General features: G+C 37.9%; 2 protein-coding genes across 2 annotated transcripts in view; one reads left to right on the top strand and one right to left on the bottom strand.

The window, feature by feature from the left end:
* Phlpp (PH domain leucine-rich repeat protein phosphatase) overlaps nt 1-16,046 on the top strand; it is a 90,977-nt gene that overhangs the window by 28,702 nt on the left and 46,229 nt on the right. The window contains exon 4 of the mRNA XM_033346980.2: nt 11,131-11,265. Within this exon, the coding sequence (XP_033202871.2) occupies nt 11,131-11,265 (135 nt within the window). The remainder of the gene's footprint in view (nt 1-11,130; nt 11,266-16,046) is intronic.
* Nucleotides 1-16,046, bottom strand: part of LOC117164134 (uncharacterized) — a 103,714-nt gene that overhangs the window by 83,658 nt on the left and 4,010 nt on the right. The window contains exons 2-3 of the mRNA XM_033346982.2: nt 10,056-11,300; nt 9,634-9,764 (exon numbers count right to left, since the gene is read on the bottom strand). Coding sequence (XP_033202873.2) covers nt 9,634-9,764; nt 10,056-10,255 — 331 coding nt within the window. The 5' untranslated portion in view covers nt 10,256-11,300. The remainder of the gene's footprint in view (nt 1-9,633; nt 9,765-10,055; nt 11,301-16,046) is intronic.

Here is a 16,046-nt window from a genome sequence, read left to right as displayed (position 1 = left end):
GGAAACCTGTGGAAAGTTTCCAAGAGAAATTCCGAACTGTTGGCCGGCCTGTAATCGGCATTTAGCGTTTCAGCTTAGCCAGCCGGTTAGGTCGTTTCCCCTAGCAAGGCGAACGCCTCGTTTCCGGAAGTTCCGCTGTGGAAACTCTCAGTCGTTAGCGGTTATTATGGTTAAACATGTTCAGCCTCAGCCACGACATGAGTCGTGGTTGCTGGAACACTGGCCAAATGAATTTACTGTGTTTTAAGGGTAGCCGAACGGGTGGCGACCTTGGACATTAATTCATTGTATCGTGGAAAAGTTGTGATGACAGTTGACAGTTTGCTAACTATGGAGTAGATGAAGAATGAAGGAATATTTAGAATAGAGAAAATATGAAGGAAAAAGCTTTTACGGAGAATTTTTGGTAAACTTTTGCAAGAAATATAAAAATTTATTCTGGCTATACTATAACGATTAAATGTATGCATTTCAGGTGTACGTATATTTAATTCAGAGATTAGAGAAAATGAAGGATGAATGACAGGAATATTTAGAATAAAAATGCGATCAGGTTATATCTTCTTTTAAAAGATTGTACGTGGTATTGCAATGACGACGTTCCTTTGTGACATCGATCATTTCTATTTCTTTCATCCCCTGGTGAGACAGAGTAAACATAATAAACGTTGAAACGTTCGCTTGAATTGGAATAATAAAGATAAATTGTAGCTTGCAGCAGAGTAAATATGGCATATCGGCTATATTTAATCCGCCGAGACTCTAAGATTGATACAGGTTTCTTTTCATGCAGAATTTGCTGCGAGGAAAAGGTAATTTGCTTACTTTATTTACTTTTATTGTAATAAAACTAGAGAAACAATTCTAAATAATAAACGATCTGATCCTTGATGTTTGAACTATACAATATTATAATATATTAAAACGTTATGAAATGAAAACAGTGGAGTTTACTATCTTCTTTTTATTTATATAATTTATTTATTATTTATATTATTATATGTATTGAATTTTAAATTATTCTTTAAAAAAATTGTCTCAGCTGAAAGGATAAATTAACAAATTGGACCGAGAACGCATTCAGGCTGAATAGGAATTCAATACAAAGCGTATGATAGTAACGTGGTAGTGATCGTGTGAAGAACACTCAATCATGAATGAACATCGTGAACAACCCAAATATTGTGTTTCAAGATATCGGTAGCCTTAACAACCCAATTTGGCATGATCGAAACGATCTATAGCTCCGAACCATGGCATTCGTTGTAATATTCATGCATACTGTCAACTGTTCTACAGTCCATCAAATTCGTGTCACCGGAAACCGCCAAATAACGAACGAGCGATGCATTGTTATCGACACACTGCGCATTGTTTAGCATCGCATACAACTAAGGACCGACTCTCCATTACGTTGATTAATGTATCATTGGTCGAAATTGGATTCATTATCGACGTAAATTTTGGCTGTTGCTCGTTTGCTCGTTATCTCTCAACCTTCGTTCTAAATCGACGATAGAAACTAGTATTCGATCTATATGCGTTTAAAAGATCCAGATTCACATTTTCTCACGCGGAAAGAAAAAAGAAAATACGCGAAAAAAGATATTATCTACCCAGGCGTAATCAACAAAGTATCCTACAGAGAACCATCGTTTTATGAAACACGAAATCACAAAGGAACAGCCACTTGCGTGGTTTCTCAGGGTCTCTAGCAAGGTCGGTTAATTAATCAGCAAGAGAACGTGTTATTTCGGTTCGACTGAAACGCAGTAAAAGCGTTTCTCGATGCTTTTCGTGCCGTGCTTGCAAACGCTTCAAAGAGTTCACTTCTACTTGGGATCGGTCCACGCGTTCAATTCACTCCTTTTAACTCAAGTTTCCCGGACCGATTAGACTGCGATTCACCTCCTATGCTCGTACAGGATGCTGAGCAAGAACACAGTTTACGCTTTCGATGGAGTCTCGTTGTTTCTGCGTACCGTGAAGATCGATCGAAGACCAGACAGACCAGACCTGATGCAATTATTGTTGATCAGAACGCTTCCAAAGAGATTGTTGGTTAATACGTTCAGTACAGTAAGAACAGTAAACGTCTCTATAATACTTTGAATTCCTCTCAAAGGAAAATATTAAGTCAGGATATTCTTTTTACAAAGTTTTTTAAGATTTCTTAGCTAAATATTATTAGTATGTTCCGTAAATGTAAAAACATCATATTATAAACATTATATTATACTTATTATATATATATAATAAATTATAATATATTGTATATATATTTATTATATATATATAAGATGTAATTATGTAATTATATATTATGTAAATAATATTATATATATAATATTTGACGAATGTTTGACGAACCTTCACTCAAATTTGCCATCGTTATAGCTGATCGATGTAGCTGGTCGGCTTCCTTTAAGACGACTGTATATTCTTCTGTTCTTCGATCTTCATCCTCTTGCGGCACTCCGCTCTTTTATGTCCGTAGTTACCGCAGTGGTAGCACTTAGTCCGGGGTTCTGGTGGCCTGCTTCGTTTGGCATCGGAGCCTGTTGATGTATTACTTGTCGAAGACGCCGGCCTCTCCGCGAAAGCGAGAACTCTCATTTCACTTAGAAATTCGTTCTCGGTCTTCTCAAGTGCTACCCGTTCAATGCGCCGATCTTGTGGGCTCACTTGACAAAGAATGATAGCGTTAATTACTTCATCCATAGTTGCATCTGGCCACTTCGCCTTTAGGAGGGAACGGAGGCGAATGGCGTACTCTGCCATGTTTTCGTCCTTCTGTGGTTGTTGCCTGAATATATTCAGTAACGTCGAGGTTGCTGTATCTTGGCCACCAAAACGCTCAGTAAACATCCTCCTAAACGTTGGCCAGGTAAACTCTTCGTTGCGTATCATCTGCGTAAACCAATGCCCTGCAGAACCCTTTAGAGCATCATTTACTTTCTGAATGAGGGTTATACTCAACGAATCCGATGAACTCGTGTCCTTAGACACACCCCATTATAATTTTCCTCTGTGGCATCATTGAGACGAAAAGTCATTCTTTCTTACGATCTCATTGACGGAGAGAGTAGCGCCTTACGATCTGTGAGTATTACACGTTTGAGTTAGATTGTGTGAGCAAGTATATCTATCATCCCGTTGACCCTGGATTCGTTATCGAACCTAAGACCAACGTCACTAATATCGCAAGCGTCCAACCACCGCGGTTGACTGTCGAATCGGTAGTATCCATACTCGTATTAACAGGCCGTACCTTCGTTATAACACAACGATGACCGATTCCAATAAAGATCTATCAAACGCCCACAGCCCTATTCCTGACGCTTCTCCGACATATATTTTATTTGTTTCGAGAACTATATATTCGATCTGACTTTGCACAAAAAAACATTCCTTCTCGAACGATAACGGAAAAGTGATTGCCACAGATTGTTTCATTTCGTAAATTGAATGTCCGATTGTTTACCGATTCCCTGGAAAGCTCGTGATTCTTTCACACGAATTTTTTTAGAAATTTGTTTTGTTGAAATTATATTGGTGGGTGAGTTTTGTGGTTTTATAGATACAGAATATATGTACAGAAGATATACAGAATAAAAGCGTTTATTTTGGCACTTTACAATATTGTGTGATTCGGAAATAATAATCGATAAATAGACTGCAGATTTTTATGTAAATTCACGTTTTGACGCTAATTGAAACCCATAACCATCGTTACATCAATTGCATCATTTTACAAGAGATCCTCACGTATTTTTTCGCAAAAAGAGAACTATTCTCCAGATCGATTTCTTCGGTGAAATTCCAAAGCTTTCAACCAGTACATCAGAGTCTCAAACTTATTCACCAATCTAGTGCCGAGGTTGCAGAAAATATGAAGCGACAAGGCGAAGCTTTTTAGAGGCTTTCTAGAGTCGTGCAAGAAGAAAAAGGTTGGAAACAACCACAGCCCAGAAACGGGTATCGTGGTTACGCGCCTATCTAACGTCTTAACTTAATTAGCCCAGCAAATTGTATAACGTAAGTTAGCATAATGCACTTGGAGTTTACGGGGGCAATAGCATAGAGCCCGCGAAATTGCTCATTAATAGCGGCAATAACGTCATAATTGGGGTGGCACGCGTGAACCCCGAAGACTATGCTTTCTCTCGGCCTCTCTATTCAATAGGGCGAAGTGCACGCTGTATGGCCAATGACCATTCAGCTTTAAAAAATGATGAACCGAACGGATAAAAGAGAAAACGAATAGATGGAATTGTATAATAAATGATGGATGAATAATAGACGAATAACTGAATATATAAGAAAAGGAATTTTGATACATTGACTACAGATATTTGATGGATGTGTATCTCTTCCCTTTGTTTTCTGAATATTGCTGATTTATCATTGTTTCGTGTATTCTGTGATTTGAATAGAACGACAGTAAACTTTTGAAAATTTTCGATTGATTTATAGTTATCGAAGAATGGTAAGAATCTAATTTCAAATATTCGCAAGGTTTGTTCCTATCGAACAAAAGTATTATCAGATAGTTTAACATAGAAATCGTCTGACAATTGGGATAAATATTTGCAAGTGTATATTCAACAGCATCCTAGATTCAGATTAAATCGTAGAAGATCAAACTGCATACTAAATCACGGTTACGAACCGTAACTCTGAGATATACTTACATCCAAATCTATGAATATCCTCGGTGAATGTTCGGACAGCTACTAAGCCCTTAGTGAAAGCAAATTTTAAAGTCCTTCTGCGTTACATGCACAAACAAGTTAAAAAGGTAAATCATAATGTTGAAGTTTTACTACTATTGTAATGCTTCTGCTGCTGTAAACTGTCTCTTGTTTACTTCTCGCAGTGCAGTCGAACTTCCACTATTTGTTTTAAATGTACCACGTTTGAAACTTTCTGCTATCTAAACCTACATTTTTATGAAAGAAAAGAGCTTTCGCCGAAAAGGGTTAGATATTAATCAGAAGCAGAGATCGTCGCGTTTTTAAACTAAATGTTACAGCGCAGAATCGCGAATTAAAAGATTAACCAAAGAAGGCAGCATAATTTTAAATCGTTTCATTTAGTTGGCTAATCTCTTCCGTTTCTGTGCTAAATCTTAGCTTAACCATACAAACACAAATACAACGAGCATTACTTTTGCAACAAACAACGTAAATATTTAGTCGAGTGCCGGTAGCGGAACAGAGGCGCGTTTTGAAACTAATGCCGAACGAAATTTCGCGACTCGAAAGTTATCCGGCCGGCAACGGCAAGTTCGCCGTGACGACAAATGGTACTCCTGGCCGGAACTAACGCGAACGATACACTTGGTCCATTTCCAAAATTACGACGAACAAGAACTTCTGGCGTCGCGCGAAATTTCACGGGACCATAGAACGAGTTTCGCACAAGAACGGAGCATGTCGATAGTTTATCGACCGGAAGTTCCACCGGAAATCCTGCCTACTATCTCAGCGATTTAAATTGGTCCTTCGACGAAATTACGGCTGAAAGTATATTGTTAGATCATAGTAAAATTCGCCACAGTTTCGAGAAAAGTTACGTCACGAGGAAAAACGAAATGCTATTCATCAAGCGAATATTACGGTTTAATAGTTGCCGACACCCACACAAGGTGGAAATATTCATTGTTGTTGGATAATTTAGGTATTAGAGTACGGTTAAGCATTCTATTTTAATATATCAGTTGTACCGAGTGTTTGGAATTTTAGTTGGCCGTCCGTTTATGGCACGGACAGGCCCATTTCCCCCATTAGGAAATTCCGAATTACCGGTCCTCCCAGGGCAGTAAACGTAATGACTCGAGGCCAGGAAAAATCCAGGCAAGAACCAGCCGGAAGGGCACGGGGCTCGGTTCAGCTTCAACCATCGGACAGTACACACACAGGACGACAAAGTCCCAACTTAGTTTGGTTAGGGAGGCGGAGGGGGGGGGGGTAAGGTTTTAAGATTTTTTTTGCATTTTTTTTATTTTTTTAATTGAATGCATAGCATCTTAAGAATATTGTGTCAAAATTTCAAGTCGATTGGAGCAAAATTGACGAAGTTATGAGTATTTTTATACATGTCGGATGATATTACCTACTCGACCCGAGCGTGCTATTGTTACTTCGCAGACATTTTTTTCTCTATGTAATACCTAATCTTACCCCCAGATCTATTTATAGTACTTAACGACTTAAGTACAAACCTCCTTATACCTGTACTGTATATTTTGTCAGTGTAGAGTAAAAAATTTAGTGTAGGAGTAAATATTCCATTTTCATTAAGTTTTGTGTTAAATTATTACTAAAATGCCTAAAAAAGTTACTAGATCTGATAGACAATCAACTGGTTCGAGATTATATCGACCTAGAAAAATTGTACCTCCGCATAAACGTAAATACGAAGGCACTTCAACAAATAGGGCGTCAGCTAAAAAAATAAAAGTGACTGTTGAAGATCAAATTACGAAGGATCGTGAAAAATATTATAGGATAATTGATTTTTTATTAATCTTTTCAACAATTGTTACGCTAGTGAAGAGGTAAACCGATAAAATTCGCTTATGAACGTTTTATACCAAATTTTTTAGTATTCAAAACTTTAAAGCGTTTTCCCCACAACTCACGTTTTCAAAGTCGGTTCCCCCAATTACTTCAAAACTATTGCACCGATCCTTTTGAAATTTTGAAAACTACTTCTGTACATAATTTGCGAGGTAACGCTGTAGAGTTTTTTCAAATTTGTTAATTATTTTTATTTTAAAATAACAAATTAGCCGAAAATTTTCGCACAAAATCGCGTTTTTCCCTTCAAAGTGTTCCAAAAAAGTGAAAAATTGAAATTTCGAAAAAATCTTCGCAGCGTTACCTGGGGAAAGCTGTTACCTAACGAATGAACTTTAATTTTTTGATTTCTGATGATCCAGTACCACGTTCTGCAATTATACTTTTTTCCGAGATACGTCCGAATAATTGCTGCCATTGCCGTATTTTTTAATATTTCTCCCTGAAAATTTTATATAATATTCTTCGAATATCATACTTTAATGTACTATTGGTTTTAAAAAAGAAATTTTAACTGTATCGTCAGAAAAAATTCACAAAAACATGCCTTTTTTTGTACGAATTAACCTTACCTCCCCCCCTTAAGTGCTACATCTAATACAAATAAAGTGCCGTCTAAATCTAACGCTCGAGTTATTTCATCTCCTCCACCTTGAACGTTAAGTCATTCGAGGTACGCGTTATCGACCGATCGATTTGACCTGACCGGTTGCTCTTTAGTCGATAATACGCAACACCGAGATAATTTTACTTTTACAGCTTTTCGAAACTCTTAATTAAGTTGCTCGAAATAACCGTCAACTCCATCCTCTGTCTTTATGTTTCTGATTCTCTAACTAACTTACATTCACAACGCATTATACAAAGAAGCTTTACAATTTCCAGACGATGTTCGTTTTTGCATTGACTTTTCTAAATGCCTCGCAAACTCATAGAATCCTCGCAAATAAAGAGCTAATGCTGCTAATGCAACCATTACGTAATACAGACAAGATAAAATTCAAAAAGCATAAACTAGTGACCACGTTCAGAATATTGTAAAACTTTCCAACCTTCGAAATTTATAAAAGAACATTTAATCTTGCAAAAAATTATGCAGAAAAGAATTATCAAATAATAATGTTTTTCGATTCGTGTCTATGCCTTACCTGAATTATTTCTGTCAACTTTTTGTTTGATCGAGTTTCATACCTACTTGTGTAACAAAAGATACACTTTATTGTTTCTGTTAGAATTTAATCTTGGAATTAGGATTAATATTCTGTGGAAGACACAATGTTTATGTTGAAATAATATAATGTGATATTTATTAAACAATTATTTCGAGAGTTATAAATGTGCGTTCTGCAATGTAAACAGTTGGCTAGTTATTCACAGACTAACTGCCTTAGTGACCTGTGGCGCTTGTAAAGATTTTGAACCCCCACTCTCTATAATGAGTGTGACCTGAGTAGATGTCTGTGTAACGTCACGTGCCACGGAACCTTCTAGCAGCTTCTCGATACAAAGCGCTACGCTGTCAAGGCGCGACACCGACGTGCCCAATGTTCCATCCATATCCTTACGTTTCTTCCGCCGAGTTCTCGGAAGAGCATGCACGCGCCAGCCGCCGCGGTACATCTAACGAACGTACGCTAGTGGGGATGGCGCTGGGCAACGAATGGAAGAATCTGTACGATCAAACACTCTATCCGCATGCGACTGATATCGTTGTATTCCAACAGTTTCTGATACCTTGATGACTATACATATAATTATAATTCGTCCATCTCGAGGACCGTATCCAAGATTAAGTCGCCAATAAGATAGCTGTAGTTACTGCTTTCGTGGAATTGTCCAGAAATGACGTTTTAGGGGTGTAGATAATTACAGGATGTGCTTGGATCCTGTTACACTGACTACGCTTTTAATGGCTCACCAACCAGCCACGCCAGCACCATCAACGGGTTAATTGAGTTAGTCCAGCACTTCGTCATCTTCCCATCGAATATCATGATTCTGTTTCGCTGTGAACCCTACCTCATCAGTTTTTCCATAGATATCGTAGTGAACCGTGGATAAACCTCGTAATAATACGGAAAAGTGGTATAAAACTGAGATGTGACGTTCGAGCGGGTTTTAAATTTATTTCCACAAATTTTCTACGTTTCGACTTCTCCATGTATATAACTATTTCTGAATTATATTAAATTATCGGACAGATAAGTGGGAGTTACTCTGAAATTCAAATTCCAACAATTCCGAAATCCAAATTAATATAGTTTATTGAAATACTCTTAATTCTAATTCGAGAGTCCATTTTTATTCTTGACAATGTAACGAGCCACATGCAGAATTATACATAATATATGCGCGTAACTGGCGATAACCGTGGTCCGTTAATCGGCGAGCAAGCACGAAGCCGCGTCAGGAGCCGCATGAACGTCAATATTTATTCGATAGATTTTCATTTAGTATGCCAAGAGATAACGTGCATATTGCTGGTTCGTCGGACAAACTCGCGGCTTTGTGGAATGCTTGGTTCCCCTCTCGTCGATGTTGGTTGATTAAGATATTCAACGGTATGAAATTCCGAAGGAGCTGGTCGATTATTACATACATTTGATGTTACACATATTTGATATTGTATCGCGTTGGAACACAATTTATCAAGTTTACTTGACTTTTCTCTTCTCATAAATTTTCGGAAAAACACCGTCAAACACGATACGAAGGCAAACGCGAGGAAATCTCGCAAATTCCAATTTAAAAGTTCGATAAGAAATGTAAATTGTAAAAAATATAAATAAGACGGGAAAATTGCCGCCAAAGCAAACGTAACGATCGGAAATATTGTAGTTGCGCGGCCGATAGAAGCCGTTTATGCACATTTCTACATGAAATATACATGATGGTTTCGAGTGAACGCCGTCTATGATGTCTCTTGGGGATGATTTGCATGCTTTGCGCCATGAAGCGTTATTTAACGATGAATTTCGGTAACATCGAAAGTGAATTCTAACGCGAAACTGCATTAATGCGGATGCATACAGATGTCACTTGTGCTCACCGTCTACGCAGTTAACCGTTTCTAATTTTAATTCAATTCCAAAGCTGTAGCTTCCGTCGTTACCAAGTGGCTGTTTGAAAACATAAACTGGCTTCTTCAACATCTCAATGCTTGACCTACACTTTCCCACACTGAAACAAATTTATTTTTATTTTAATTCTTTGCAGTTTGATGATCTCTGTTATAAAACATTCTAATAAATTGTTATTTAATTTCAGCAGAGATTTATGTTATATATTTAGTTTCTTTATTCGTGTAAATTATGGCAAAAACAATTTCCATATTATATTTTCTAGATAATTTGAGGAATAAGTGAATCGTTGCATCATAAAGGGATTCCCGTACCGTCCTATCAGTTTTTTGGGCGATGCGAATTTCTTTCCATAAAGAGAGGTTTAATAAGACGGTCAGTTATTGCTTACCTTCGATATTTTTCGCTAAAGCGGTAGCGTGGGCATATTAAAGCTGCCGGCAGTTTCAGTGAAATCGGTTCCCTCGTCCTTAATTTTCCTAGTTGCTTATATTTCCTCGAAGTTGTAGGAATTCCGTGTACATAATGCTTCGCTGGCGTACAGAAAGGAATTACAATTTCATGAATTCGAAGTCCATATCCGGGCAGCATCTTGCACGAGGAACTTACAGCGTGAGGGAGAATTCGAGATCTTATTTTTCAACGTTGTCGCAACAGCTTGCGCGAAATAATCACGACTATCGAAAGGAATCGCATACTAATTAACAATTTCACAACCGCACTGAATTCGTACCAAGTCAGGATTTATTCGAGCGACGAAGAATTTTTAATCTCCGATTATATAATTCTGAATTTAATTATCTGACTTTTAAATTCTTCATTGACATTCGTCTGTCGTTCATTTAATATTTACGATGAGAATATGGGTTGGATTGAATAAATTATAGCTTTTAATCTAATTACAGGAGAATTTTAGTTTAAAGCAGTTTTGGCATGTTAAAAGCTGATGACATCTTTCTATGTAATTTTATATTTATCGCGACTTTGTCGATTGATTTCTGGAGTCGAAATCCAAACTATATATGAAATGTGAGAATATGGCATGATTATAAATAGATAGTAATACAGTATTATCTTTCCAGTAAAACTTCCGATCGTGAACATCGTAGGAAATTAACAATTGACCATTCACTTTTGCATATCTGGTACGGTAATCATTGATTTTATTATCGCGTAGAATTATTTTATAGCTTGTCGAAAAATATGTTTAGCGACAGTATGTGACTTACGACTTATAATACGGTTTGGTGGTGAGTTTCAAATAGAAAAAAAAGTATTGCAGTATATATAAAAAAAGCTAAGAAAATAATATAACCAATGATATAAGAAATATTTACAAAAGAGGGTTACCCAATCTAACCCCAACCCACTTGCCCAGCTTTCACAATAATCGCACTAGCACCACTTGTATCTCTCTACGCCGATTAGAAACACCGTAGCTCATCTCTTCACCGTTTTTCTCACAGGACCCGCATCCCCCTTGCCGGAGCTTGTTGGATACAGCCGTTGCGGGTACGCGCTCGTGTTGAAGGGGTTGGTTTTTCCCCAGTGGAAGAGGCGACCCTTGGCTGTCATCGGATCCAGGCTGTTCCTTTATCCAGGTAAGTGTTCCACGCGGGATTTCGCCAATCCTCCCCTATGGGGATAAGAAACGCTTGGTAGAAACGGAACCTCAGGCCTGTCGAACGTACAAGGAAAGGATAAGAACCGGCTTTATCTCATGCTCCGTGCTCGATTTCTTGCGACTGCAATTATTGAAACATATATCATCGTGCCACGACGCTCAGGGATGAGATTCTTTGTTCGTGCTAGTGAAAAACGCTGAACCATTGATTTTTTGTGATACACGAGAGGTAGATCGAAGTCTAGCGAATTATATCAGCAGCAGAACTATGAATTTTTAATATTTCTCTAGATATATTATACGGAATTAATTAGAATTGGAACAATATGATAAAAATTAGTAGACAAAATGTTTGGTGCCATTTGATACAATGCTGCAAGAATATAACGAATTAGTTACGTCTTACCGAGAATATTTCTGGAATTTAATTTAAAAAGCGATTATTATGTTTGTAAAGTTTTGGGAGAATCTTATGGGTAATTTTCTGAGTGAAGTGGTTAAACTTTGGAATGGGATATCAAGATCTTATTACCCAAATTATTCATGTCGTATGAATCATAAAAGAACGGCGGACACTTACTATCGGTCACACATGTATACAGCTTTTTGCCATACTCGTTGGCGAAACTCATAATCCAACTTCGTAATTTTCATTCGACGATCAAAACTTCCGTAAACTCGTTTCAAGGAAGTCTCGACTTATAAATCTCACTCCTCTTTTCCTTCAACTCCGCTTCTCTCGATTGTTTCCCCGTCTTCTAACTACGACTTTTATAATTTCAACATCTAACGAAAGCATCGAGTGTTTCCGCTTTGTATGCACAAAAATATACAGAAAAGAATAGAATATTGATTCAAATGAGTGAAATTTATATTGGATAAATATTTTTAGCCTATTTACCAGGTAGACATTAAATTTATGAAAAATTTAGAGCAATACGATATTAAATTTTTTAAAAGAGGTTTGTAAAATATTCTGCTATTTGTTTTAATTTTATAAAAGACTCACGTAAAATTAATTTTACCTACAGTATTGCGTGCAGTCGAAACCCTGTGTAACAAAGTGGAAATAAATTTGTCTACGTGTTACAGTCGAGAATACAACAAAATCTCTCGATAGAATCATGGCTTCGCAGGTACGAATGTCTCGTGAAAAGAAAACATCCCTCTACTGCAATCTCCAATATCGAACCACGATTTATGTTCAGCTTTGATTTATCCTCCGAAAGTTCCGTTAGACCGGTTACGCCAATCAATTGTCGGATTCATAGCCGCGATGGTCGAACGTTAGGTAAGATACAAGTATCTAACCCCATGACTGATAAGTGAACTTTAAATTGGATTTCTTTTTGCGGGCGGAAGCGCGACCACTTGAGGAGTTAACCTGCCAGATAAAGAATTGTCAGTTTGGATAAAAACATTCGTTTCGTTGGTTGTTCCAGGAGATGGAATGGTATGTCCTTGTTCGCTAATCTGTTTGTATGTCGATATTTTATGGATATCCTAACATGATGACGTTAAAAGAATCGGGCCGCTTTGATGAAAAGATGGGAAAAATTTTCGAAGAGATACGTGTACCATATATATTTTCCTTCTGTCTCTTTTTATTAAGTCCAAAAGACAAAACATCTCATGCTTCGTGCTTAGTTGATTTTATAATCTTTGTAGCAAGATTAAAGTACATCGCATATAATTTTTATAATTTTTCTATTAAAAACCATCTGATTTTATTATCTGAACGACTTTTATCGCTCACTTTCTCTTTCAATTACGATACCTTGGCCGTTTTACGTAAACGTCTGCAAGTTCCTCCAGAAGATAAAAGCGCGTCAGTTTAGGGTGAAATGAAAACATTCAGGCTCAATTTTGTACACCCTCTGATCTGTCTCCGAACCCCTCCCCTCTTTTCCATCCTTCTATCCTGTCCACGAAACACCATGATTTATCTACGTTTTGTCCCTTATCCTTGCCGTGAAACGATTCTGTCACCATTCCTAAGTACGTTCCGCGGATCAAGAATTTCTTTCCAGGAAAGGATTTATCGCGGTGACGTGCAATTACGGTTTCGAGCATCCAGATCCATCGGAACCACCGCCATATCGAATGGTTGATTGTGTAATGATGTCCTAAAGCAACGATATTTCTCGAATAAACCGGTTTTTGTTAATTTTGTTTATTTTTCTCCTTAATGCTTTGAGTATTTAATCCGCACTTAGTACGAACAATACATTAACGTGTTATAGATCTATATTTCATTGGAATCTTGTGGCCGACCTTTATAGGACGAAAAAGATTAATCGCTACGCGTGATGGTGTCGATAAGTCGTAATTGTTTCACTGGAAAAGCTATTAGTTTTCTACGATGTGATTCGATCAGACTTTGATGCGGTCAGCTTGAAACTAATGACTAAATCGTTTATTATCGATTTCCCATTTTATCTATTTAATCGTCGAATAAAATCAATCCTCTATATTTAATTAATAAATCTGGTTTTATTTTGAAGTAATTTAATAAATAATGTTAATACAAAATTATAAAGTTTATAATCTATATAAAAATCTTGTTGTCGTTAAAAAATTCAGCAACGATCATTGTTGCATAATGATGTGAGGATGGTGTCGGAAAAAATCACGCGCGAGGATCACGCGCGGAAAAAAGCTAATCACGTCTGTTGGAATCGATAGACGCGCTCGTCACAAAGGGAACAGGGGCGAGCTGTCGATCGTAAATTGCACCGTGCAAAAAACAATGCAGCCGGCATCGGTCGGGATGAAACTGGCGAAAAACGAAGTGTCTTGTTCGGAATTAATCGATCGGCAACTTTTCCAATGCCCGTTGCTCTATTCCAAAATGTACGACAAACAAAATCGAAAAGAACATACACAGGCAGCGAAAGAGAAAGAGAGAGAAAGGAAAGAAAGCAAAGAAGAGACGAAAAGTGGGAATTGGATAAATGGGAAAATCGAACGACATCGACTTTCGAAGCTGACTTCGCCTGGTTCGACGCGAGGGCGAAGAAACAACTGGAATAACGGAAGCATCGTTCCATGAATTTTAATAGTCGATTGCTCGCATAAAAAAGCAACATAGAACAGGAGATAATAAAAAGGTGAAAGAAGAAAAGAAAGAAAAGACGTACGACAATAAGACAGAAGCTGAAACGATGTCGATGATTGGACAGAATCTTGAAAAGAACGACGAAAGTGGAGAAAGAGAGGTATAGCGCGACTGTTTTCCATGGTATTGTTCGCCATTTATAGCTCGGGAAATATCGAACGGTAAGAAAAACCCGATCGTCGACGAGGAACCGATGATTTGATTCCGAGCACGTTCGGCAAAGCGACGTTCAACTTCGTCGTCATTTGATAAAAACGTCGGAATCAATGGGCATTTACTATGGATTCGCGGTAGTCTCTGCCGATCGATGCACCGATATAGGCTGGCAAATAGCTGTGATACTGGTAAAAAGGTGCAAAATACCTTTGCAAATATCGCTTTGATCTCCCTTGAAAGCGTCAAGTCCGATGGTAACTTTCCTCGTGTTTTTAAGTTTCGCTGCAATAGATCTGTTTGCGGATGTTTTCGATGTATTAAAAATTATTGTGTTTCCTGCGAGTAAAATGGGGAAACACGAGCGATTCAACCTGGTTATGGGGCAAACGTCGATATAGCTTTTTATCTCGTTTCGATTAATAAGAAATTAATATGTATTCGTTATACATGAAATTAGGCTACAAAAGACACTTCGTAAAAGCTATCATGCTAATCTGATTCTCATCTTTAAGCACGTCGCCACTAATCCAAACGCCCTAGTTAACACCATGACCTTTATCCGGTGGCACATCTTCATCAATCAACGACAAAGGCAATATCACGTGGTAAATTAAAACAAAAAGGTAAATTAAAAGTAACCACCGAATGAAAACATCAAAGATCAAACGGATCAACTTCGCCTGCTAATTAAGCCAAACGAACTTAAGCTGACGGAGGTGGATGCCAGGCGCAAATCACCGGCTGAAATTCACGAAAGCCTTCTCATCCGGCGTTGCGGCCACGGAAAGTCGGAAAGTAAATAAGTTGGCCGAAAATGACGCGGCCGGAAGTCGGTGAACAGGGACGAGACAGGATCACCCTGGTTGTTTGCTGTTGATTCAGCACGTTCGCCGGTGGCGAACACCTGTTACCGACAACTAGTCTCGAGTTTAATCAAGCTCAGTGTTCCGAAGGAACGACCGTCAAAGCGCATCCTCCTTGAAATTAACGGCAATACCGCGGAAAAGGTGAATTTAGAGTTGGCCACGGGTCTCTTTGACGCTGCCCTCTCATGTCGGCCAAAACTTGCCGCTTATGTCGGATGTCCGCTACAGATCCAGCGGTCATCTTGGATTCAATCCGATAACGATTTTCGGAAAAGTGTGCCGATATCCGCTAAAGCAAATACAGGATGCCCCAGAATTTAATATTTTAACCACTGCGATCTCTTTGCAGATAATTGAACCAATATTATTAGTAAAATTTTACAAATCACGAGTTACAAGTTAATTTATCTAACAAATACGCTACGATAGTCAGAAATATTTAAAAAAGCAGCTCATGATTTTGAGATTTTTAAATCATAGAATAACACAAATGCATCAGAACAAATGAACCGAATAAGGCAAAGCTGCTGTAAACGTCCAGCATTTCCAACACTGAATAAAATTTACATTTTCCTCGACGATGCTATTATAATGCAAATGAAGACTGCATAGCTAATC

Source organism: Bombus vancouverensis, chromosome 3 (assembly GCF_051014615.1).
Source record: "Bombus vancouverensis nearcticus chromosome 3, iyBomVanc1_principal, whole genome shotgun sequence".
Taxonomy (NCBI): domain Eukaryota; kingdom Metazoa; phylum Arthropoda; class Insecta; order Hymenoptera; family Apidae; genus Bombus; species Bombus vancouverensis.
This window is presented reverse-complemented; position numbering and strand designations above follow the sequence as displayed.